General features: G+C 33.9%; 3 protein-coding genes across 3 annotated transcripts; 1 reads left to right on the forward strand and 2 right to left on the reverse strand.

Annotated features, from left to right (window-relative positions):
- Positions 1–761: 761 nt before the first annotated feature.
- LOC110793825 (protein HHL1, chloroplastic) lies at positions 762–4,535 on the reverse strand. The gene is made up of 5 exons (XM_021998754.2): positions 4,143–4,535; positions 2,947–3,084; positions 2,017–2,103; positions 1,853–1,900; positions 762–1,261 (listed from the first exon to the last, which is right to left on the reverse strand). Exons 1-5 carry the CDS (start codon positions 4,419–4,421, stop codon positions 1,115–1,117), a joined length of 699 nt encoding a protein of 232 aa, XP_021854446.1. The 5' UTR covers positions 4,422–4,535; the 3' UTR covers positions 762–1,114.
- Positions 4,536–19,792: 15,257 nt separating this feature from the next.
- On the forward strand, positions 19,793–20,853 carry LOC110792956 (pentatricopeptide repeat-containing protein At4g38150-like). Its single transcript, XM_021997780.2, has one exon. It carries the CDS (start codon positions 19,864–19,866, stop codon positions 20,692–20,694), a length of 831 nt encoding a protein of 276 aa, XP_021853472.2. The 5' UTR covers positions 19,793–19,863; the 3' UTR covers positions 20,695–20,853.
- A 273-nt stretch (positions 20,854–21,126) lies between these two features.
- Positions 21,127–23,929, reverse strand: LOC110792963 (stemmadenine O-acetyltransferase). The gene is made up of 2 exons (XM_021997786.2): positions 23,158–23,929; positions 21,127–22,161 (listed from the first exon to the last, which is right to left on the reverse strand). Exons 1-2 carry the CDS (start codon positions 23,702–23,704, stop codon positions 21,359–21,361), a joined length of 1,350 nt encoding a protein of 449 aa, XP_021853478.2. The 5' UTR covers positions 23,705–23,929; the 3' UTR covers positions 21,127–21,358.
- Between the last annotated feature and the right edge of the window lie 3,462 nt (positions 23,930–27,391).

Below are 27,391 nucleotides of genomic sequence, written 5' to 3' on the forward strand. Positions count from 1 at the left end.
TCAAATTTCTATTTTTGCCAATTACAACCTTAAATTTATACGTCCATTTTAAATTACAACCCGAAATTATTTTCCGGCAAAAATCACCGGAAGATGATGTCATAATGTTATTAAAAAAAATAGTTATATATTTTCTATAAAAAGAATTAAATCGATAAATAAGAATTAAACAAAAAAAAAAATTGGATTTTTTTTTTTTTACAGATATTATAAACTTAATAATTTTTTTTAATAACGTTATGACATCATCTTTCGGTGATTTTTGCCGGAAAATGGTTTTGGGTTGTAATTTAAAATAGATGTACAAGTTTAAGGTTGTAATTTAAAATTTCTCACAAAAAGTTGCCGAAGACTTATTGCATTTAAGCTAAAGCGCTTATGGGATTTAAACAGTGTCCAATAAGAGCTTTTTTAACTCAAACATAACCCTCTACTCATTAGATTATCTTATCCATAATGATGTAGGTGAGATTTGATCTCATGTCGTTTTAACATTACATTTATTACGATGAGAGTTTACAATCCACTCTGAAGGGAATTTTTAAGTAATTTCCGGCATTCTCGGGGGCTTTTCGGGTGTTCCGTGACAATTTTGAGGGCCATTTTGGGAAGAAAAAACAGAGTAGACACTTAAGTTCACTTCAGGGGTGGAGGAATCCTTCAGCATCTATCCCTTCTAGTGTCTATTTTTCCAGGATTGTTTAGCATAAGTAGAATAGTTACAAAAATATAACAGTTTATTTGTCAAACAAGTGCAAAAATGAAATAAAAACAGAGCATTCTCAGCATTACTTCAATAACAAAAAAGAATTAACCAGTTTAGCATGTACATACATAAAGAGAAAGTTACAGTGAGAAATTTTCTGTAAGTTTCATCAGAGATAAATACAATGAGATCATTTGAATGTTGATGCAAGAACCAAAAACTGTATAATGCATTGCTGCTCTCCTATCTCACAAATGGAGGACATTTCGTGCTTCCGAAACAGTCATAGTTGCACCCTTTTCAAGGGACTCAATGTGGAAGATTTCGACCTTTCAACCCAAGTGTATTATGGAGAGCAGTGCATGTTAAGACATACTAAGTCCCTCGACTTCTCAAACAAATTTGCACTCACTTGGGTTTTTCTGCAGAAGTTCCCTCTTCCCCCTCGTCTGAAGTCGTGTTTAATGTCGACATTTTACCAAAGGATTCCTTTGCATCTCCGAAGAAATCCTTAACTTTATCGATCACTGTCTTGAGTTGATCTTGAGTTGGGAGCTGAACAAACAAGTAAAAATAAGTGGAACTTAAGTTATGAACTGTTACAACAATGCAAGAAAGATAATTAAGAATGTAAGGCTCTGTTATGTTCGACTTATTTTGACTTATTTCAGACAAAATAAATTCAGATAAGTTCAGTTAAGTTCAGTCAAAATACGTCCAATAGAACGGAGCCTAAATAAAGAAGAACACAAAGACACGATAGTACATACTTTGCAGATTTACTCTTTACAAATAATAATGTGTTATTGTGTTAGCTACATTCATAGAAGAGAAGAAATTTTTATATAGTATTTTCTAGACAGATGCGGAAGGAAAAGGCAAATTGGCCCAAGCGAGATCCCCGTGCTGGGTTGTTCTTAAGGGGACTTAACCGATTCAAGGCATATTCTAACATGAACATTTCGAATCACTCTTACAAATTCAGTTCAACAATCCACCTCCAAAACACGATAGTACATACTTTGCAGATTTACTCTTTACAAAATTACATATTCCTCAAGTAGACATAGAAATATTCATATGTCCAAAAATTTGGAAGTGAGAAATCTTCTATGAAGTAAATTTATCACAAAACTAAGAAGTTACCTCAACAACATCTCTAGGCATAAGAGCAGATCTTAGATCAGTTTTTTCCTGCATTTTATAAGCACGATGATCAGAAAGTTAACACTGGTGCAATGAGGTTAGACTAGAAGAGATGCATTGATGGTATAAAGATGCAAGGTAAGTAAAGGATTCAAAAACATTACAACGAGCTTGTAGCCATATCTGAAGTCAGTTGCATTCCTTAAATTGCGGAATTGCTTCTGTGCAATCTTTATCAACCCCTTTTCGTCCTGTACAAGCATACACCAAATATCAGGATGAATGTGTCTTAAATGTATAAAGAGTGAGCACTTCGCACGTAACAGACACATTGGCATATTGCCCAAAGGTCAACTCAATACAGGTTTGACCAACATAGTAAAACTTGCAATCATGCAGGCTACGAGGGAAAATGAAAATCTTATCTAGTTTTATTCAAAGACATGAAAGATGATTCGGCATTGAGTTTAACAGGCAACATTTAGACAATAGCAACTTAGCAACGGGTAAAGAAAGAAGAGAAAAAAGAAGCAAATTCTGCGTTGTTCAATCGAAACATAAATAAATAACAATAGACAAAATAAAGAGCAGAATATCTGCATAAACACAACAGAGAGAACTAAGGACAGTTGGAGGTAAGAACTGCAGAAAGTGTGCTTGTCTAAACCCATTCATACACACTAGTTACTTTAACAGATACCTTGCTCCCTAAATAACTTTCAGGAATCTGATGTTTACATCTCTGCTTATTAGAGTGACTAAACAGCATTGTCCGTGTAAAATATATTACCTTCACTTTGTATATAAATTTAACACGGACAAAAAAGTAATAGATGAATTACACAATGTACTATGCTAATAAGCCTCTCTAGGTGTATTTGACCACTTTGGTGCAGGTATATGAATTACACAATGTGGTTTTTGTTGTTGTCCGTTCTTGTTAAAAGTTTAACACATCAATGGAAAATTGCACAGGAAAAGTGCAAAATTAATCAAGACCAAAGACAATTATCAGTATTCACAACCCCACAAAAGCATACAGAAATCTCTACCAAGACTAGAAATCAATGGATGACTGTAGTCAGAGGACTTACACGATAAACCACTGCAGCAAGATTTCTTGCAATAGTATCCTTGTAAATGTATTTCCCCAGGAAATTATCTTTTGCAGCAACCATGATCTTTGCAGTTGTGCCACCAGTAACTAGATTAAGCGGGTACCATAGGTAAACCTGTCAAATAGATAATGCTAAATCATTTCATGTAAAGGTAACTAAAATGAAGAAGCTATCACTCCATCTGCAGTATTTGATAAAATGTCACAAGACCATCACCAGGTTATGGCAGTAAGCAACTAAGCATCAAGGAATCCTACGTACGCAAAAGTTCAAGTTAACGAGTCAAGGCCTAACAAATGGCTTCGTACTCTAAAACTCTAGCCACAAGAATTGCGCAAGAGAATCGTCAAAGAATGTAGGATCCTAACTCATGAACTTTAGAGAATAATGCCAATAGCCATTAACTGAGTATTGTTGCAACAAAGTCTTATAACATCATTTAATCAATTTACCCTTTCCCTCACTATACACATTCAAAGTTCGGTCTGATTCACTATATTCGCTTGACAAATACAAAGATCATGACAACAAAATTCAAAGTACCAACTTCGCAAAATAAAATGCAAGCCTTTCACAAAGACTCAAGCACCCTCAATAATCATAGAGCTGTCAAAAATTGACCCGACTAGACATCACTAACTCGCTAAGGTACTTGGCAAAAGATGCAAGCCTTTGCAAAGACTCAAGCACCTTCAATAATCATAGAGCTGTCAAAAATTGGCCCGACTCAACATCACTAACTAGCTAACTAATAAACCCGGCATGGCAATGACTTACTTGAATCGGACCCGAACACCATTTTTAACAACTCTACTCACCAAGTCACTTACAAACGATTGTTCTATGCTTCAATACACAAACACAAAGATCATGAGTTCATGACAATAAGCTTCACAAAAAATTGACCTACCAAATAGAGAAAGTTTCAAAATTTGATATCTTCACACAAAAGCTAAAGTACCCACTTAAGATATTGTAAAATTTCAAGCAACCCCTTAAAAGAAACAGTCAAATTTGATATCTTTAACACAAAAATAATCAAAAACGCCAAACTTAGATCCTACACTCAAGAGCATGATGCGCCCAAAACAGCATACAATATTCAAAAATAAAATAACAGAATCAGTATAATAATAACTGAAAAGATTAAGAGAGTAGGAGAAAGAGCAGACATTGGCCATACGAATGAAGATGACAAAACGAGGATTGCCATCATCTTCAATCTTGGGCAAAGGAGGAGGAGGAGGGCGTTTGAACTGACGCTCAGTCATTCCCCTTTTACCCTTAGCTTCCACCACAAATTGCAGATGTTGTCCTTTGTTTGATTTGGGGAATTTTGTTCTTGTAGAAATGAAAGAGTGCCTGATAATTGATGAAGTTTCATCAATTATTCTTGAATTTGACTTCATGGGTAGTCTAATTAGAGGGTTTAGTGACATACCCACTTCCATTTTTCAGTAAAGTTTCTCACTTTCTCTCTCCTCAGAAAATTGTTCTTGGTGTTCTTCTGTGCTGAAACTCAACTGGGTTTGGGTTTGGGTTTGATGTTGCCATTCTGGTCTTTCTGGAGGTGGGAAGTTTGACAAATCAGCCTAATTTTGCTTATCCACAAGCCACAACCTTCAATTTTGTCCTTTTCTGCAATTTTTTTATTTTAAGGAAATTTTGTAATTTGGTTTTGAATATTTGTAATATATCCATTGTACACGTTGCTTGATGATTAGAGCATAGTTTTTTCAAAAATTCTTATTTACAAGTGTACACCCAAGTAAAAGTTAATTCAAAATGTTTAAAAGTTAAGCTTATATATGTAAAAGTTATCTATTTTTTAGTGATAATTTTTTTTTATTTTAGTAAAATTTATTTCTTCAAATTCACTAATAATGTATAAAACTAATCATTTAACCCTTTAAAATGTTTATCTATCCAACTTTTTTACTAATATAAAAGTTAATCAAAACTAGGTTAAAGTTACAAATAAGTGGATAAAAGATATCTTGGTGTATGATAAATTTATTGTACACCTTGTGCGCGCAAGATCTTTTGTAATTTTTTGGGTACTCCCTCCGTTTCTTTTTGTTTGTTACGTATTCCTTTTAGGGTGTTTCACAATGTTGGTTACGTGGGAGAATTTTTTCTTTTATAAACTTATTATACTATCATTTTTTGTGTCATCTTTTAATTTTAATTGGTCCAATTTTTTCAACTCATTAAATATCTTTGCAATTTCCCAAGTATGTTAAGTTAGCAATCTTTGTGCTTTTCCATTATTGGCTCATTTAGATAAATAAAACAATTTTATTGGTTGTTGTAATGATTAGTGGATTGAGATTTTACTTGGGTTTATTTTTAATGAAAAAGAAAAAAAAATCTTTATTATACGTTAATAAACATGCAAAAGTTCAAACGTAACAAACAAAAAGAAACGCAGGGAATAAATGTTTAGCATAGGAACTTTTGTAGTCTTGTCCAATCATATTCATGGGAAATAGGATTATTTGATCCAATTTTAGGGGTTCATATAGTTAGAGTCATTACTAAATGCTCCATAGGAAAAAAAAAAATGGTGTTATGTTTTGTTTTTCCTGCAAAAGGACAGGTCTAAAAAAGAAATTACTCGGTATAAACTAAATTAATTGAGAATTTAATTGCGGCCTAGCTACTCTAAAATCATTAAAAATAATCTGTACTTTATATTATTTTATTTTCGAACAATTCTTTGTTACTTAAAAAAATAGTCAACTTATAATTTTACAATATCCGTGCATGTACGGAACTTAATCTATTAATCTTAACTCTTATAAAGCCACAAACTTTGGTTACTATTCATATAACAGTGAATTGTTTGATTTGCCCTCAAATTCCTTCATGTTTTTTTTCTTTTTCTTCCGGCAAATTTGCCAAAAACAACGTTTTATAACCATTTTTTTTGCAAAAAACAACCTTTTATAATTTTTCTTGCAAAAACAGACCTAAAACTAAAAATAATTTGCAAAAGACAGCCTTTTGGCATTTTCAGGCATTGACTCTCACGTTTTTATTCTTGCACCCACTTCCCTCCATTTTTCTCAAATAAAACAATTTGGAGCCAAAATAAAACCCAAAAATTAGAACCTCAACTTTCCCTCCTTTCTCTCTATTCTTCATCCCCGTTCTGCAAAAAAAATGGTTATAAAAGAACATTTTGAAATACTAAAAAAGGAAAACGTAAAAAACAAAAAGAAACGGAGAGTGTAGGAGTTTAAAGGTTGAATCATCCGTAATGTAGCTTGGTTTGGCAGAGTTTAAGCTGATCCTTAAACACCGCAACGATGAATGAGCCTCGACAGTTGTACTCCCTTGGGAAAATGAATAGTTTTCCCTAGGAAACGAGGTAGTCAAAAGTTACTGGAGGGTAATTAATTCTATATAATGTAATACAATGAATATGTTCTGTACGTTCCTTGTGATGTCAAGCTATATATATAAACCATTGTCTGAGCTCTGTAAGTGTTTACATTCCAATCTGTTTTTACTTCCCTGTTTATATTCACATATTTGATTATTCAGTATTACTCTGTAGAATGGCGGAGATTGAAGAGGTAGACTTGAGAAGTTTTGTTGATAGGGTCTTGATTCTCAATAATGCACCTTTCTTACGTCTCTTTCGGCTTCATTTGAGACATGAAATCCTTGCCAGCTGGCATATTGGTTCGTGGATTACAGAATTTATATATTTGTTCTTCTTCTTTAAAAAGACTGAAGATTTATGATTCTCTATATCCAGTGGAAGGGGTCATAGTTGAATCTCCAAGTCTTGAATATCTCTCTATTATGGATTATGTTTTAGGATGTTCGTTTGACATTAAAGTTCCCTCATTAGTTGAAGCTCGGTTCACTTTATTGGGTGGAGATGTTACAACAATTGTTCAACTTCTTAAGCAAGTTCCCACCTTGATATGGGCGACATTCGAAAACTCAACAATGCTGGTAATTACTAATTAATGACATGCTTTCTTGTTACAATACTTGTAGGTAAATGCATGATATAGGAATCACTCAAAACTAAATATCTCGAGTATTTAAATATTAATTATATTGATCGATGCATGATACTATAGAAAATGCACATGTATAATAAGGGATGCATGCATGTATCATAACTCTTACGAGTAAGATTCATACTCGACATATTTTTTATATATATTTTATTCATCATGTTATTGTTGACACTTCTGTTCTTTTAACGTTAATTCATTAAATATGAGCCACCACAATGCATTAAATATGAGCCCTTCATCGTTGTTGACTTATCTTGACCATTGAATATGTTGACTTTATATTAAAATTTATAATTTTTTACCCAAAAAAATTTCCGTTATCCTTCGACGTTGAATTTTTTTTATTTTCTTTCTTAATAACTTCCCCGTATTCATGTAAAAGAAAATTAAATAATAAAAAAGTAAAACAAAACTACGCCTTGTTCTCCAATGGAGTATTTGTTTGTTGATGTTTTTGCCAATACTAGTTGTTGGAACGTGCGCTAGCGCGCACGTTCCCCCAAGATATAAAAAATTATCTCCCGAAACTCTATGCAAATCACAAGCCTAATTAATCATAAGCATGAATACATTATTCCGTAGATGATAAGAAACGCAACTAATTACTTGATGTAGGTTACATATATATATATAAATCCCTCAAATACAAGTTCATCAGGGTAGTGCAAACGTTCTTTATTGTAAACTCCATGAAAATAGTCAACAAGTTTAGGAGTGTGTTTTAAGCACTAAAGCACACTGTTCATAAAACATGTATTTCCGAGACTTTGCAATCCACTCAAGCCCGGAGAACCTGATTCGACTGGACTACTACTAAAAGTTAAAGAATTAGTCCTAGGGAAACAGTAACTATTTCCAGTACTACCATTCATTGTCGTGGATGCACTGGAAGAGGAACCTGCAACATTAGCCATCTCGGAGAACTTGTCTCTCTTCCCATCACAACCCATAAATTTGTAATTCCAGAAGTATCTGTGCAAGATAACCAAAAACAAAATTTTAAAAAGGCAGACAGGGCAAACAATGAACAAATACCTTTGGGCAAATTTGTTTTCATCAATCGAATAATAGGACACAGACTTTTCTTCTTAATACTCTTTTTTTATTCTCTCGTATCTTACAACTTCCCCTCTCAATGAAGGGTCATTTGTATGAGAAATTATAAAATGACAAAAGCCCTAATACACTCCTGCCAGCTGTGAGAATACCGAAATACCAAAATATTTCCCCTGATCCCTTTTTTGGCTAACTCAGTCCCAAAACTAAACAAAGGGCAATCAAATTCTACCTAACTGAACTCATTTGAAAACCGTCCAAACAATGAGGATCAGTGTTTAAAAATTAGCGATTAAAAAGGAGACATGAGGATTTGGAGCAAACGACGCAAGATGGTCCCGTCAACACATTTAGTTTCTAAAGAATGTTACTGACTTTTTAAGGTGAAAGATGTGATAAGAAAATATCAATTCGCATAAACATTAGGTCACCAAGCATATCACAACTTGCCAACTTATCGGTCCAAAATGTATCACAGCTCACAAATGACTTTACATGCAGCATATGATCTCTTCCACCTGACATAAGTCCCTTCCTTTCTGTTTTCAGAAGTTCCTTTTATACAGTGGTTATTGAACATTTCTCCTGTTATTTACTTCAGTGTGGAAATTCACAATTCGGGGAAGGTTTGGTAGGGTTAGCTTGCTGAGATATGAGTAAGACATAAGTTCCAACAGATTTCTTACGGGGTCCCCTTTAAAAAAGAAGTTTTCATCATATGTGATGAAAATCTAAAAAGATAATGAAAGAATGGAAGCCTACAATAAAAGAATCTAATAAATGCAATTGAGGTCTCAAGTCCAGGCAAGCATTTACCGTAGTCAAGTAGTTCAAAAGTACAAATTATCAACAATTTACCTCCTGATCAGATTGACGATGAATATCCTTTGGAGGTGAGTTGCAGTCATTCACAAAAAAATGACTTGTCCTTCCAAAGAAGTCCCATATGTGCAACTATAACAGTGGGAGTAATCAGAAACAACTTCATTGTCCTGAGAAAAGATGAATCAGTTCAATAAGATTCTTTCCAACTCAGCCTCAGTATTGAATATTTTGCAAGCTCGTCTGAAGAGTTCTGCAGCATTATCCTAACCAAAGCATGAATTAAACAGTATTGTGAAAAGAACACAATATAAACAAATAAGAAAACAAATAAATAGATAAGTTGATTACTTGAAACTGTCACTATTCAAGCAGCACTGCAACATAATTATCATTGGCTGGATCCTCTGAGCCCTATTTTAAAACTCTCCGTAGCTTGTAATTAGATCCTACTACCTCCTAAATCTACAATTCATAATGTAATGAAAAAATAATCTTGAGAAACGAAAATAAAATCCCTAATTACCAAGGTACGACTATAATACAGGGGCATAATTTAGGTGAAATAAATGGAAATTTAGCATTTAAATTCATATATAAACATAGGTAAAGTATTGAACATTAAGAAGACAATGAAAATTATTTCTTCCCCAGCATGTCTTTCATGCATAATCTCTAGGTTGGAAAGGTAATCATAAGTTTTTCATTCCCATAGGTAAGGATTCTAGGTTAGGTGGCTAGCACGAGGCGGGAAACTAAACCCTGGTATTTTAAGTGAGTGATACGCCACACAGTCAAGTGGGCTACATGGCATCAAAAAGATCATCTAAATGCCTATATAGAACACCAAAACTGGATACAAATACATGTCATGTTAGGTTAATCATTCTCAAGTTACTTCGTACATCAAGAAAAGAGAACTACAGGTTCATGGAAATTACCTTTTTTTTCTAATCTTAGCTCCTAATGAGTTTACTTCTCATAAAACAGAAAGCCTGGTTGTAAAGGGTTTAGGGTAAACATCTGCTATGTCAACATCACCAGTTGAAAAACTTCCAATACGCTTTATTCCACTTTTAGAATCACTATGCCTACATATTAAAGAATCCAAACATTGATCTACAATGTATTGGGCAATCAGAACTTTATCAATCTGAAAGAAATAGAAGATAGGTCGAGTTGCAAATTTAATCAAGCATCTAATCTGAAAAAGTACGAGTTCCCTTGAAGGTTATGATTGGTATGAACAAAGAGAGAATGAGAAAGGATCAAATACTGATGCTGATAAATCTCAGTGTGAAACAAAAACATTGTGCTTGAATAATTTGAGGCCAGTGAGGGACACAACCCCAAGCAACAAAAATGACAACCAGCACATACAACCTTAAAGGTAATTGTAAAAGAGAGTAAGTGTACGGATGAGAAAATGGAAAATTGCACAGAGGTGGACGTAACAGTTGAGGCAAAAGGTCCTTATAACAGTTGTAGAGGACAGAAAAAAGAACTTGTGATGAACTGATGAAGCAATATATACCTCGATTCCGTTCTGAGTTACTTTTATGGACTGCTTTTTTCTGAGCAAGAGAAGAGACTTCGTTGAATACATGAACGACATCCAGTAGTATCTGCATTGTAAAGAAACGTCAACAGCTACACTATGAATTGTGGGAATAGTATTAGAGTTCCTTACCTGCCGAATGTCTCTCTCCTATTGCAGAAGATATGGATGCCAGCTCCACCTTTGAACAATCATTTCTCGTAGTTGCTGAACTCTGTAGTGATTTTCCACATCAATTTTTCTCCTGTATACTTCTAGGCACTCTTGCTCCAGCTCAAGTAACATCTCATCCCGAGTTGTTTCAGATTTGCCAACTTCATCCCGAGTTCTTTCAGATTTGCCAACCATATCCCATACAATCTTAATAGATTAATAAGCAAAATCAATAAAATTAATGCAAGAATACACAAGCCATCCTTGCATCAAATTCATCTTATATTCTAATTTTAGCTATACCTAAGTTCATATAATATAGATCTACATGTTTTTGGTCACTTGTATAATCAGACCACTTTGGACTATAGTCAGCTAAAACCACCACAAAGAATATCAATTCCGTACTATTCTGGCAATGTACAAAGCTAAAGACGCTAAGATAAGCGATTCAGAGACTCTAATTTGTTGTCATTTTCTATAACAACTATAAAATGAATCACATTTGTAAAACAAATTAAGAATTGATAACTTTGGCAAACAAAGAGCCTTCATTGCCGATGCGAAAGAATAGTGATTACATACGAAGCTCTTTGAGCACAATCAATTATGGTTTAGTTACAACAAGAGACAACAATTCATATCTCTGTTCTGGTTTGCAATCATTAGGCTTTCCGGAGAAAAAATAGTGATGCCTTAGAGGTAGTGACAATCTAAAGAATTTTATCAATTTTTAAGATATGATAACCTATTAATTAATTACATCATTTGCAAACTTCATGAACAGTTCCAATTCCAAGATTAAATTAAAACAAATTGTATGAAGCTTTATAAGTGTTAGGATAGGATATTGTTTATAAGTGTGATATTGTTTTATAGGATATTGCTTTATAGGATATTGTTTAAAACAAATTAAAACTAAAGTATGAAGCTTTATAAGTGTTAGGATAGGATACGCCGATGAGTTGTGACGTGATAATTTTATAAACCAATTAAAAAGTTAAACGATCAGCTAAAAAAGACCTTGGAAACAAAAAAACATAGTAGATCAAAAGAAAAGCAGCAGCAACCACACATAAAAAAACGGCTAGGACAACGCTGCAAATCAAACAATGATGTCGCCCACCTCACAACATAAAATCGCACCTCACTTTTGTCCTTCAGAACATTTTTAAAAGAATTTATTTCAGGAAAAGGGATTAAAAAACGACAAGGTGATGAACAAACAGTAGATAGAAGCACAAACAAAATAATATATATTACCACTTGGGAATTATCAAGCAAGAGTTTCTCCAAAGCTTTTAATATGATTAATGATGTGATGTTCACAGTTATTATTCAGAGGTAAGAGCAAGAGAAAGGAATACTGAGCCCAGAAACAAGTATTATAGGAAATCCTATTTCAAAGGAGTTCCACTGAACAAAGAAAAAGCAATGAAGTTTACCAGCACAGTCGAAAAATCCAACCGACATATACAAGTCGTTAACAATCACAAGTGAGGGGTACTGACAAGAAAGAAAGCCCCCACACCTCCCTTTCAAAAATGAAAGTATCGACAATCAGGATAACTAAGAATGCACGGAAGAAACATGTGGAAGAGAAATAAAACAACAAATTAACATCAAAGTAATGTTAATATCCTTAGAGGTTAGAGCTAGGAATACAGGCAGAACAAATATTACCTTAGAAGCAGTAGCCAGGGAACTTGTAGCCTCTTGAATAACTAAACGGAGAAATTGAGACTCGATCAGACTTCATAGCATCAAAAAGTCGAACGAACATGTCTATCTTATCCCTGAAAGAAGCAGTTATGATCAGAAAGCTTTCCACAAGAGAATTAAGATGGTACCAAGGGAATTGCGCAATGGAGGAATGTCCTCAGTGATTACCTGAAAAACGTAGGCATACGCTGCGCAAGAATTCCAATTGCTTGATAAGCAAATGTCCTGGTCTCCCGAGATATAGTATCTGAACAAACGCATCAGTAAGTATGCAAAGACTATGTCTCTGTTAAACAAAGGTTAAGCATTACAAAGTTAACAAACTATACAAATATTAAAAACCTAGCGAAGAATAGCACAGAGAACTTTTTTTTTGCAATATACCTGCTTCCCGATTGTTAGTCCCGTAAAGAGACTTAAGCTTTAGTTGATCCATTCTTGCCTAAAAAAGGATAGGAGCGTTAAAGAATAAATAAGTGCAATAAAGAAACCACTCATAAATGGACTGTGTTATAGTCATTCGGTTATTAGACGGTACGCAAATCATAAAAAAGTTACGTGAGTGGAAATGAGTATTTAGACATTCAGAGATATCAGCTGATTTGGGAGGAAATGAGTAACGAGCACACGTTATCTAATAAACAAACTCAAAACCAGGACAGATATTACTCCCATAAACAAATTGATAGTAGAGCCACCAAGAGAAAAATACGTGAGTGGAAGGAGACCACTATTATTTGAATAGAATAAGAGTCAATTTCTTTCTATGCGGCAATGGGTCCTGACATCTGTAAGTTGTACCTAACTAACAAGCTAATGTATAACAAAATAAATCATATTAAGAATTGAGGTTAGTTGTTAGACAACAAATTATCACCTATAATCTCATGCACATGCGCAACCATCAAGACTCAAAGTTTACTCTATCTGCATTGGCTCTCATAACCTGCAAAAAGAAAGAAGGAAAAGGAGATGAACCTGGAGTTATTTCTCGATAACACACAGTAATCCATACAACAGAGTCTAAGAGCATTTACCACATCAAGGACTAATTATACTTTGGTTATGCTCGTACTATACAAATTAAGACCTAAGATCATATGAGTTTAGTAAATGTATAATTAATTCATTAGAATATCTCCTCTTAAATATAAATATTCATATATACCAACCTGATTACTTTGTTTTCTTGTGGTTCGGGAAGAGAAATCTGTATGAGTTTGAATAATACATATTTCAATATTCAGGCAGGAAGTTGCATTAGAGCAGAGCAATAGAAATAGAAGAAGAAGAAGAAGAAGAAGAAGAAGAAAAACTGGAAAATGATATTCAAGAATTTAATACTGATATAATCAAAATCTAACCTCGCCAACATCGATTGGGACGAGCAGATGGTATGAGGAGGAAACACCATCGATATCTGCTGCAATTCATTAAAAGAATGAAGTTACGAATTCTTAGAACAATTATAGAAATTTCCAAATCAACTATTCAAATCAACTAACAAGAAATTCAATTGTAAGAAATAAGAATGAACTACTCCACTAATCAAAGAACATCATCACTTCATCAGACTCCCTAAATTCAATAATGTTCAGTAAAATCATTATCAATGAATTCACTGAAGTTCAATAGAATCAAATCATCATCAAGACTGACATTTACAGTAGGAACAGTGTAAATTGAACAAAAGTTATTGGAAAAAGCAGGAATAATTAAAACACAATAACACCTACTCAAATTCTATCAGATTCCAGGAGAAGAAAGGAAAATCAAAAAATTCACTTTGCATTGTTAAAACCAGTCAGGCATTGTTAAAAAAAATTTGAATTTTTTATTTGCATTGTTAAAAATTCTCCTTCCACTCACGTATAATGTAAAATATGAATACAGTGTCGAGACAAAACAAAATAAATTCCACCTCATAGATGATTAGCTTATCATTATGACTGATAAAGTAGGAACGACAATTGCACCTGAGATTGTTTTAATCTGTTCCCCAGCTCTGCCCCACATTTTCCCGGACTCTTCATTGTACTGTCTTGTTTACTGCTCCTCCCCCCCCCCTCTTTGTTTGCATGTTTTCGAATTTCCTTTATTTCGTCCACATACTTGCTCCAACAACTTGCAAACATATGAATTCCACATGCTAGTAAGCATGAACCTGTGAATCCCCTTTCAATAATCTTTGGAATTCATGGTTTCTGATTTTCTTGAGATCTTTCTAAATACTCTAATTTCTCCGAGTTTTCAAACGTTCATGCTTACACAAATTAGGAAAACGTAACGATAAATTGTTTCTATAGCTACCCGCCTACCTCTCATTTCTCCCTCACCTCCCACTTCCTCTCCAACTCCATATCCCTGCCCTAACCTCTTTTGCCATTTATAATTCATACATTTTATGAAGATACTTAACAATTCTGACTAAGGACATAAAATTATAAAACCTCACTCAGAATACACAAAACTAAGCATTCCAGTCCATGCTATGATAGAATAATAATAAAATCATAAAAAGGTTGTTGGGTTAAATAATACAAGAACAATGATTTCACACTTAAGTTACCAAATTGTTTGATAGGTGGGTGTCATATAAGCACGCTTTAGGAACGAATTTGTTCTGAACAATATGAAGAAATTTGGCCCGCCCCACGTGATTATGTTGCACACAACAGTGGCTTGTTCACCAAAATTGTATGAGAACATATACAAACAAGCATGGAAGGAAATTTACCTCTGATAGTGAATTCACATCTCTTTGCGAGGAAGGTTTCTATGCGCGTCATATCTTCAACACTGGCAGCAACCTGGCCTTTCTTGGGGCCCTTTATGAGAGCTTCTACATACTCATCTTCATATTCAAGAGCATCAAGCCGAGACTTGGGAAAGTGAAGCTCCTCATGAAAATAACTCTTAAAAAATGAACCGTTTTGAAATCTAATGGGATATTGTCTTTACATTAAGGTCTCAATCCCTTTCACAGGAGAATAAAGGTTTTGCACTGTTTGTTTAGAGCCCAGACTTGCAGTATAACTTGATTTAACAATTAGAATTACAAACATCCATATGAATAGCACGATTCGACCCAGCACGCTTAAAGTAGTTTTCCCTGCATATGGTAAAATTCAAGCATTAACGTCTTGTGAATTAGGTCTCTGTAGTCATTTCTAAAGGCATAAGCATAACTACTAAACTTTCAAAATATTTCACTTACTTTGAGAACCGAACCAAGTTGAACAGCTAAACGTGCAATTCAAAGCATAATACGATTTGATTATTATTTTCTTGTCAGACAACGTAAACAAGCATTACACAAAAAGTGTTCAAGCAACATTTTTTCAGCCTCCAAAGAAATCAAGAGAAAGATATACAAGGGTTGTGCATACCTCTTCCACTTCCTCCATCAAATTTGAGCCATATTCTTCCAATGTTAGCTATCTCCTGAGTACCAATATGATGGACAATCTCCTTTTTATCACCCATCATTCATAGAACCTATTTACAACATGGAAAATGTCATTCATATGAACAGAAAGCTAACACACATGAACACAAGATTTCACCATAATCTGTAATTATTCAAATAAACACACAATTAATTTAGTTATCCATCATAATCAGATAAATTAAGATTTTGTCAAGTTTTCTTGTCAAATAAAAAAACAATTAAAAATAAATATTGACATTGTGTTTGGCTTTTGTACAGGATTAGGGATGTTCTCGTCAAAAATCACACATTTTCTGCAAATAAAATAAGATTAACACACATGAACACAATATTTCAAATAACAATTCAAAATGCTATTACATAAAAGAGTATCATGCCGAGGAGATGAGGACGAATTGACAGTGTCAACAAATTTATACAAGAAAAGAACCAAATTAATTAGCCAAAACAATTGCAATCAACCCTAATCCACCAAATTCAATAATTAAAGCGAGGAAAAAACCCCTAATTTTAAAAAACCTAATAAAAAAAAACAGAGAAAAGAGTATCATACCGAGGAGAAAGAGGACGAATTGATAGTGAGTAGAGAGACCTCGTCAACCGCAAGAGTTGCGAGCTGGAGGAGGAGAGGGCAAGCCGACGATCGCAAAACGAAGGGGATGAAGAGCTCGGAGAAAATGAATTGCGACCATATGGCATCAAGTGAAGATGGAAAAGAATAGGGATAACCGGTAGTAACCATGTCCACAAGAATAACGACTAAACAAAAATGTGAATGGAAGGAGATTGCAGAGAAGTGAAGGGGGCGGAAAATCTAGGGTTTGTAGAAAATGGAAAGGGGAGAAGATCCCAGTGTCAAAAGAGAAAATAAGAAAGGGCAACTCAGGAGGGAAACAGTGAAGAGGGAGAAGGGAAGCATGAAAGAGGAGATCAGAGAAATGAATGGGGGTGATGAGAGCAACGTGGCAAGATCTGAGAAGAAGGGTAGATCAGTGGTAAAGGGTTAGAGGTGGGGGCAAAATAGTCAGAGCACTATTGCTGCAATAGTAACTCCAACTTTGCTCTTTTAGAAGTGTTAGGATATATAGTGCATCATTAAAAAACTAATTATCAAGAATGGGATGGTGTTGTTTAGATGAATGGTTATTGATGGAGATTATTTTTATTTGGGTTAGATGAATGGTTAATTATGCAGTAATTTTTTTTATTGTGTTAGATGAAGGATTATAAATGGTAAACGTTAACAATTTGATGACTTGAACAATACACATAATCCCGATTTGATTATAAAGAACAGATGGGAATGAATAATAGAATCAAAGAGTTTCATAAATTTTGTATATTTGTGTTTTTTTTGAGAAGAAACTTCTCAATAAAACGTTGATGAAAGTGGAATAATTTAATTCATTTATTTTGATGGTAAAATTTATTTAAATTATAAAATGGTTTATTATTAAATTAAAAGTCAACAAAATCAATGGTTTAGATTGATCTACTTTTATTTAATTGTTGAGATTTAACGTATTATAATGGCTACCATTTTATTGTAGCTATTTGTAAAATCATCCATTAAATTTATGTATTTAAATGTTTAGTAATTTTAACTCCTTATTCATCTTCAATTTTATGTATTTTCTGGCAACTTGTGGCAGGTTGAAGCAATGGATGCTCAACTACAACTAAACCGACTTCCCTTGTTTCCTAAATTGACATGTTTGGATGTCGATTTTCACAGTTTTAGGGAACCTCCACATTTAACCCTGCTCTTTCAACTTTTTAAACATGCACCCAATCTTGTGTCTCTGAAATATACTGTGAGTAGTTTAATTATCTTTCTACCAAAATTTGCAGCTTCAATCTTATAAATGAATTGACGTGTACCAGTGGCGGAGCCACGGGCCTCTTAGGGGTTCCTTGAGCCCACTTGAATTTTCTTTTTCTTTTTTTATAGTTAAATTTTCAAATTTTTTTTAAAAAATACATAATTTTGGTGAAAGTTTTTATCAATTTTTAAATAGTGACCCCGCTGTCTCGAATTTCTGAATCTAAACTGACGTAGTGACGTGTACTCTTGTTTTAGGGATAAATTCATAAACAGGAATCAGGGTCTCCGTCTGAGCTGCCTCCACTTCCAAGTAGACCTGGTTATCGGGCGGGTCGGGTCAGGGTCGGGGCGGGTCAAAAGAGGGTCGGGTATTAAAAGGGTCATTTTTAGCGGGTCGATAATGGGCGGGTCAAAAGCGGGTTACGGGTCAATAACGGGTCATTAGTGAGCGGGTCAATAAACGAGCAATGAAAAATGAAAAACAAAAGAGCCATGTGCAAGTACAAGTGAATACGAAGCTATACAAGTAATTTTTTGTATCATTACTATTTTAATTTTCAAAATAATTGTAGTATAAGTTTGACCCTATAATGACCCTGTCCAATAAAGGCCCTGTCCAATAAGAGCCCTGACCAATAAAAGCCCTATTAACTTGACCCTAACCCTATATCATTGGACTACCCTGTCCAATAACCAGGCCTACTTCCAAGTATGGTGCCCAAATGTTTGTTATCAACCCTTGAAGTTTTTGACATCTACAATTTTGAAGGGAAATTTACAGAAAATGCTGTGACAGAATATATCTTACGACACACAATGGCGTTGAAGGTCATCAGGATTCATCTCAACAGGAATTCAAATTCAAATAAGGCAGCTGCTGCAATTCCACGGCTGTTGACGAGCCCTAAGGCTTCATCTGCATGTAAATTTATAATTACATGATCAGAATTCAGATATGTTGAGTTTCTCATTGTTGGTTCAGCAAATTAAGCAGCAAACATTTGATGTTGTTTCAAATGCTAATTATGTTCTATTGCATTTTATTGTTATGATCTTCAGCTTTATTAAAAAGCTTTAGATATGACTGTAGACGCTAAACATTTGTTAGTGTATTACAATTAAACTTAATTAATTAATTTGGACCGAAATTATATTATAATCCATTTTAATTATTTAAGCCCACCTAAACTAAATACCCGAATCAATCAAATACAATTTGGGTCATAAATATTTGGGTTAGTCCATGTTATTAGCCCAAAATAAACAAATTTGGGGGGAAAAACCTTAACTTTCCCACATTGAAATTAGGCAAAATTAATGAACAAAACTTACAAAAATTAGTGATAGAGTGTCGAAAATCACTTAGTATAGCAGCAATCTACCAATTTCATTCAAATGATAAAGCAAAAAGAGCGTAAATTTTTTTTGGTGGAGGATGAAGAACGGGGATGAAGAACAGAGAGAAAGGAGGGAAAGTGGAGGTTCTAATTTTTGGGTTTTATTTTGGCTCCAAATGGTTTTAAGTGAGAAAAAGGGAGGGAAGTGGGTGCAAGAAGTAAAAACGTGAGAGTCAAGCCGGAAAAAATTAAGTCAATGCCCGAAAATTCAAAAAGACTGTCTTTTGCAAATTATTTTTAGTTTTAGGTCTGTTTTTGCAAAAAAAAAATTATAAAAGGTTGTTTTTTGCAAAAAAAATGGTTATAAAAGGTTGTTTTTGGCAAATTAATTTGCCTTTAATTTATCGTTTGTATCTTGGGAAACCGTGCTTGCGCTTTTCTCTAAATGCACAAGGTCCAACAGCTACTCCCTCAGTCTCTTTTTGTTTTTTACGTTTGATATTTTGCACGCGTTTTAACGACTAATTAATGTGTATTGAGATTCTTCTAAATTTTTTATGTAAACGAAGAAAATTACGTTTATTTATAATGTTTTAACTCTTATCAAAATTCTGCTATTAGGAAAATGAGAAAAAGTTAATGTCCCAATGAAAAACTGTGAGTAATTAAATGACCTAATGAATTTAATTGGTTAAAATAATAGTTGGACACAAATTTTGATAGAATATTAAATCAATTATGTGATAATATAAAAGGAAATGTAAATAACATTCTGGAACACCAAAAAAGAAAAACGTAAATTAATACACAAAAAGAGACGGATGAAGTAATCGACAACAATTCCAACATTAACTAATCCTTTTTACCGTGATACAATTATACAACACAAGTACGGAGTACCAAATTACTCACTCCATATTAAGTAAATCATGGCGGAAGCACCACTCCTCCGTCGCCTTCTCTCCTCTTTTTTCACCTTCAAATTTCCATTACCACCCACTCCAAACCTAATCACACGGCGGTTCTCTTCCTCCGAACCAAACCCCACTTCCCCCGAACCCAAACCCAAACCCAACACCAAGGTCAGCTTCTCCCCACCAAACTCCTCTGTCTCCAAACCCGAATCCGAACCTACCCAAAACAAGAACACCGACCTCCCACCCTCTTACAACCCCTTTACCAACAAACCCGTCAATGCCGAACCCAAAGATCCCAACAATTTAAAAGAAATCTTCCACAAAATGAGAACTGATGGGTTAATCAGCAATGCAGTCAAGATGTTCGACGAAATGTCAAAACATGGTTTAACCCATGACACGTTTGAAATGTTTAAGGTGATCAAACAAACAGGTAAAATGCCCGATGTGGTGGCCCACACCGCTGTTATTGAAGCTTACGCTGGTGCTGGACAATGCAAGGGAGCTCACAATGTGTACTTGAAGATGTTGGCATATGGGGTTCTTCCCAATGCTTACACTTATAGTGTGTTGATCAAGTCGCTAGCTGCAGGTGGGATGATCATGGAGGCTAAAGAGTATGTGTTGGAGATGTTGGGGAAGGGAATGAGGCTGAATCCCGGGACGTGTGTGGCGGTTATCGAGGCGTTTGTGAGGGAGGGGAAGGAGGAGGAGGGAAGAGAGTTGTTGAATGAGATGAAAGGGAAGGGTTTTGTGGGGGATGAGAAGGGTGTTAGGGAGGTTCTTAAGGGTAAGAAAGGGCATGTTGTTAGGAATGTTATAGATATTCTTTGTGCTAAATGATTTTTACTTTGTAATGAAATTTCAATTTGGTGTTTATGTTTTGGGTGTAAAAAGAGTCGCAAAATGCAAGGACAAATGATGTAGACAAGATTCGATCACAGGTCTTGGTTAATGTCTTTCAAGACTTTTCCAACTAAGTTAGTTGGATCCACATTTCAATTTGTTGTTGGACTATTATATATTTCGCCGATATTAATGATCAAAGTTGTGTATTGAGAAGTGAAATCAAAACTTTGTAATCATAAGAGAACGAATGAAGTATTTGCGTCTTGAATTATGTATGGAAATTTTCATGAACATCAAGCATTTCATTTACTAACATCATCTATTTAAGCTTACAAAAGAAGATGTATCTTGAACATTAATAATTTTAACCCATCTTACAACCCCAAACTCCTCATTTTCTATTTGTTGAATGATTTGCATTCGACTAATAGATATCAATCATATCACATATATTAATGGTCAAAGTTGTGTATTATCGACAAATTAACTCAAAACCTTGTGATCAAAAAAGAACACAGGAAGTATTTGCGTCCTGGATTATGCATCATGCATTTCAATTACTAAGCATAATTTATTCAAGGGTACAAGACAAAATGTAAATTAAACCTCACAAACTTCACCATCATACAACCACAAACTCCCTAATTTCAATTATGTTTCAAATACTTGGATTGAAAGAAGCAAACTTAAGAAACTCCTCATCACCTTCAAACACACACATCAAATCTTCATCCAAAGTAACCCAAACTTCAACCCCTTCACCATCTTTACAATCCATCATAACAACATTATTCTTATAAGGATAAACCGCAGTACTAACCCACACAGGCTTCCCCCACCCAAAATCCACATCATAAACAGGGTGTTTACACCAACTACTAAAAGTATACGCATCATCCATACTATGTTCACCATCAACACCTATCTTTCCCGCCATTAAAAGCCATTTTTCCCCTTCAACATTCCTAGCAAACTCGCATAAATTCATAAGCGCGTCCCTCATACGCGCCGCCAGTGTTCCCAGACTTATATCATCTTCTTCCTTGATCATCACTGGGAAATACCAAACTATGTTTCCGACGGTGTTTTTCGGCAATGGTGGGACCATTCTGGTACGCATGTTGACCGTTTGGGCTAACGAGTATGACGTCACCAAGCCACGTGGGTGGATTTTTTTGTTAGATTGGATGATGGTTTTGTATATGAGTGATGTTACGACCTCGACACGACTTGGGTTTTGTATGGGTTTGGCTTTTGAGTTGTTGGAGGCGGCGGCTATGGTGTCCGCCGCCGCCGCCGCTGCCGCCTTGAGCTCCGATAATTTTGTTGGGTTGAATACGTATCTTCTTGTAACGACGTTGGATGTCGTGAATTCGAGTTCTGGGATGATGGATTGGTTGTTAGGAGGCCATATTGATGATGCTGTGTTGAGCAATGCGCAGATTGATGATAAGTTCTCCCCTGTTAAAATTAACAACATAAATACATAATGACAATGTTATTTAACTTTTTCCTTTTATTTTTTTTGGCGAGCTACCTGCTCAAAAAAGCTACAATATCTTGAATCTTAATAGTTAATTACATAATTTATGTATCAAAGGTTGGCTATTTGTTTATATATTTTAATTTTGGACAAGCATGGCCTTTTGTATGACCAAAGGAGTTAGATCTAAATGACACATTTTAAAAGAATTTTTGACAATTATAAAATGGATAGATTGAGTAAATGGTAACTCTGGATTAATTTTGGAACCTCTAATTTTTCTTTAATATAACAAATGATAAAAATAATTAATTATGCATGCGATTTAATGATTAATTAATGTATATTGAGATTTTTCTATTTTTTTCATTTAAATAAGACAAATTGCGTTTATTTATAATGTTTTCAATTTCATAAAAAAATCTGACATTGAAAAATTGAAAAAGATTTATTACCCAAATGGAAAAGTTTGAGAGGTTAAATGTCCCAATGAATTTAATTGGTTAAAATAATCGTTATGCACAAATTTTGACAGAATATTAAGACATATATGCGATAATATAAAATGAAAGATCTTCAATGTAAATAACAAAATGATACTCCCAAAATGAAATACGTAAAGAACAAAAAGAGACAGATGGAGTACTTCGTATTCCCTAAGCTCCTCCTACCCCATTACTTAGTTTCTTATTGATTTTCCTTTTTAAATTGTGCATATTTGTCAATGCACGACTTTACCAAGAATATCTTTAATTTTGTATTAGTAAATTATAAAAAAAATTATATTCTTAAAGCACTCAAAGACGATTCAAACAAGATCCCGTATAACTATATTTTTTCCCCCTTATATATTGGGAATAAATAAATAGATTTTGTTTAAAATTCTAATTAGTTGCAAGATTTCAAACAGGATATCATTAAGGAACAAAGGGAGTATAATTTATCAATACACAATTTGTGTGAAATGGACTCACCAGATGTTCTAGCAATGTAAGCCCAATCATTGAGGAATGTAAAAATGGTACAAGCATCTGCAATTTTGTGTGACATACATATACCAATAGCCATACCACCACAATCAAAGTAACTAACTTGCACAGCCAAAACACTCAAATTCTTCGAACTCTTCCACTGCAAACCACCAGGGAAGAGGGTGTTCAACACCTCGAGTTTCGGCCTATTTAAGACATCGATAAGGTTGTTCTTTGCACGCGCTTCCACGAAAACCACCCCCTCCTCGTCATCACAATCGATACAAACACCGTCTTTCACCTTCCCTGCAAAAGGGTAGTAAAGAGTTAAGGTTTCTGAGAGTGAGTTTTTCAAGTGTGAAGATAGGGTAGCATGTTCGGAAGGTTCCGAAGGCGGCGGTGGTGGTGGCGGCGCGTGGTAGAATAACAAGATGGGAACATAGATGCTAGGTGAGAGTTGGTCTAGGCCAGATAGTTTGTGTAGTTTGGAATGTGATGGGGTTGGTTTTGAGGGTTTTAGAGCTTCCTTAGAAATGATCTCTACTTCCATACTCTTTAAAAAAATTTGACTTTTTCGAGAAATTTAAGGTTGAATTGAATTTCGTGCTTTCTGGTCCCAAAGAGGTTAACCTGGTTTCTTTTCCTTATAAAAAAAAATAACGTTGAAGTTTGTGATTTTTTATAGACAATAAGAGATAGATTGTGGTTTATAGAAGATTGCAAGGTAGAGTTTGTTAAAGCTCCATATATAATGTTGAAATGTCTGAGTGCATGGAAATAGTATGAACCCTAAAAGGAAATAATGGATGAAATAGGAAAAGAAAGGGAAAGGAATCACATAAAAATAGGATGAATATTGACATAAAGGGTAAGGATAATGATTGTGCAAATAATGGAATGTGAACGATATATAAAAAAGACAATATTGTTGATTAGTACGTGTGAAAATAGAGATTCTTAAAATAAATGATAGATTATTAGAATAAATAAAAAGGTAAGAAATCATTATATCCTAATTTGCAATATTAGTTTTATTATGAAAAAGATACAAAAATAAAGTGAAATTTGTAAGTGCATGGAAATAGCATGAACCATAGAAGGAAACAAAAAATTTTGTGTGCCCCCGATCTACGGTATTTTACTGTACATCCAAATATAAAAGTGAACCAGATCAAAGATATAAGTGACCTTATTCGAGGACTAAAGTTACCTTACTCTAGGATAAATGTAACGATTGAAAAATACGACCCTAACAATAAACAATGAAGTGACCCTAATCAAAAGTGATATGATTTTTACAAATAATAACTATGACCAATACAATACCACAAATGAAAATATACACCAATACACAAATGTAATATACGTAGTAGGTTACGTGGAGCTTGACCCCACACCATGTACAATATTGTACATTGCTCTACCATTTGAGCTAATAACCTTGAAAATAAGGTAACTTATAACTACAATAAAGAAAAGTGCGGATAACCTTCCTCTTTTAGGCCGCCACACAATATATTATCGTAGATCGATCTTTCTGAAAAGTTTGTGAGAAGGAAATTAGTGGAGGATAGGGAAAGAAATCGAGGTAAGGAACGAAAGATTATTAAAATAAATTAATTAATTAAAGGTAGGAAATCATTATATCCTTGATTTTTTTTTAAAATAAATAATAAAAAGGTAAGAAATCATTATGCTAGAGTAAGAACAGAAGAATGTTCTCTGTATCTTGTGTGTTCTCCGGCTGGGCAGCAATCAGCATGAGTATAGACATATCTTGTAGGATACTTGTTAACCTTGTACAATAAGGAAACAAATCCTCCTCCTTCTTTAGGGTGTCTAGTCCGTTAATCCGAGTCTAGTCAACCTGAGAAAAAGTTTAGTCCGGTATAGGCGCGTAAGGCACTTCATCTTACCTAATAAAAATAAAAAATAAAATAAAAAGTAATTCTAGGAAAGTAATTTCACCAAACAGCCACAAATTCTTGTAATTACATGGTATGTCACTTTTTTTTTTTTGGAAGAAGTAGTAGTTTGGCCAACACTAATACCTAAATATTATGGTATCTATTATCCGTTGGTTCAGTGGTGATTGGAAAAAAAAAAAAAAAACCCTAAATAAACCTGATCCGTACTAAATTTATTGTGAACCGGACCCAATGCTTTAATGTAACAACCAATAACAAATACTCTCCTTCGACTTCCATACAAGAATAACATTAAAATAATCATTAAAATCTTTATTTTCATACCCTAAACCCTAAATAAAAAAAAATCATAATGATCATTAAAATCTTTAAGAAAATAACTATCAGAATCTATTGTAAACCATCTTCCTAATAATACGAGCCTCAGTAGACTCAAGAGCTTCCAAACCCCCTTTGTAAATGCCGGCTATGATTCTACGAAGAAAATGACCATACAAATCTATTACTCCCTCCGTCTTAAATATTAGTCCTATTTTGACTTTTCAACTCGTTTCAACTCAATATTTAAACGTAAATATCTTCAAATACGTATGTTAGAAAAATATATAAAAAAAAATGATATTGTTAAATTATACATTAAGACGAACAAAATAAAATCTGGCATGAATATGTTTTGAATTACGTATTGGAAAGAAATTAGAAGATTCTCTTTAATCGTGAATAGTGTCAAGATTCCAAATGGGACTAATATTCGAGAACATAGGGAGTATTAGCCTGTAATATCGATTGTATGTCGTTTGTTTGAGTCTTTTGGTCGAGACTAAAAGTTTTTCTTTATTTAGCTAGGTTTTCGTTATTCTCGTAACACTAATCTTAACCAAAAACATAAAAATACATAGGATTAATTTACACTACATGATACGGATTATATATTTAGAGATAAGTGTATCAAAGATTTAAAAATATCTACAAAAATTACAATAGAAATCAATATACGTAGTAACAAAATTTTTTTATCAACAATTCAATTCCATTAAACTTCCGAAACAAAATACAAATTAAATTTGGTACAAACTAATTAATTAATAAAATTAGGATATGTCTAGGAAGAGACTTACCTTCTAGGAAGGGCCTCCTCTTCCTAAACTCCTAACAATTGTACGTATTACCAGGCCCGGTCCTGACATTTTTGAGGGCCCTAGGCGAAATAAAGGATTTGGGCCCCTTCTAAAATCGTCTTTAACTGAAATTATATCTTTATTTTTTATTTTTTGTGAAATCCATTATATTGTTGAATTCAAATCAATAAAAACTTACTATATCTCCTTTGCAGGATCTAGAATTTCAAAATCCGGCTCTAGTCGATTTTGTGAAATATTTCAATAAAATAAATACTCACTTAATTACAAGATAATTAATATGCGTAAAAATATATTTTTTGAAAATAAAGGTTCATTTTGAGCATATAAAAATATCAGCTAATTTTGTGTAAATAAAAATATTGACAAAGTTTAAAAAGAAAAGAAAAGAGTTAGTAAGAGGAGTCAAACCCTAGACCTCTAGTAGATATTAAAACTTTAGAAATTATTTTCTACCAATGAGCCAAGGAAATAACATGTATAACTTAATGTGTTGTTTACTTGTTTATTACTAGTACTAAATTACAGGATAGACAAGTTTTTTGGGCCCCTTTCCGCCTTGGGCCCTAAGCGATCGCACCTCTCGCCTACCCCCTAGGGTCGGGCCTGCATATTACATAAAAACCACGATTGTACGTTATATACGCGATCAATCTACTTAATTAAACACAAGGCCTACGACAAGTAGGCCATGAAAAGTTGCGATTCTCAAACCAAGTAGCTACAACTCTCCCTCATTAGTTCAACATCATTATCATTATAAACTCCATCCATCTTTATTTGTTAGAGACAAAAAGGAGGAAGATTATGATATGAGTACTTTTTTTTTTTGTGTGTAGAAGTTTAGCTTAATTAAGACGACGTTTATTACTTTCGTTCATATATATTTATAGAATTCCTAATTTCTAGATATTTGCTTTTTTTTTTTACTAGATTCCGATATAAATTTATTACAAACAATTAATATTTTTTAAATAACAAATAAGAAAAAACATGATATGAAATAGATTCCTAATATGTAAATACTTGGCGATCAAGATATTCCAAAATACAAAATTAATAAATAAAATCAAGGGTCCAAGTCGATCGGTAGCAAAATATTCCATATACTGATATACTATATGGTACGTGTGAATGCACTTATCACTACAAGAAATTGTACTATTAACG

This window comes from Spinacia oleracea, chromosome 1 (assembly GCF_020520425.1).
Source record: "Spinacia oleracea cultivar Varoflay chromosome 1, BTI_SOV_V1, whole genome shotgun sequence".
Classification (NCBI taxonomy): Eukaryota; Viridiplantae; Streptophyta; class Magnoliopsida; order Caryophyllales; family Amaranthaceae; genus Spinacia; species Spinacia oleracea.

Excerpts from the sequence above, each read along its gene's own strand:
- LOC110793825 (XM_021998754.2), bottom strand. The coding sequence starts at position 4,421 with ATGGAAGTGGGTATGTCACTAAACCCTCTAATTAGACTACCCATGAAG. Across the intron at positions 2,104-2,946 it reads TTGCTGCAGTGGTTTATCGT|GACGAAAAGGGGTTGATAAA; the intron begins GTAAGTCCTCTG and ends ATGCTTGTACAG. Across the intron at positions 1,262-1,852 it reads TGCCTAGAGATGTTGTTGAG|CTCCCAACTCAAGATCAACT; the intron begins GTAACTTCTTAG and ends TTGTTTGTTCAG.
- LOC110792956 (XM_021997780.2), top strand. The coding sequence starts at position 19,864 with ATGGCGGAAGCACCACTCCTCCGTCGCCTTCTCTCCTCTTTTTTCACC.
- LOC110792963 (XM_021997786.2), bottom strand. The coding sequence starts at position 23,704 with ATGGAAGTAGAGATCATTTCTAAGGAAGCTCTAAAACCCTCAAAACCA. Across the intron at positions 22,162-23,157 it reads TTACATTGCTAGAACATCTG|GGGAGAACTTATCATCAATC; the intron begins GTGAGTCCATTT and ends TAATTTTAACAG.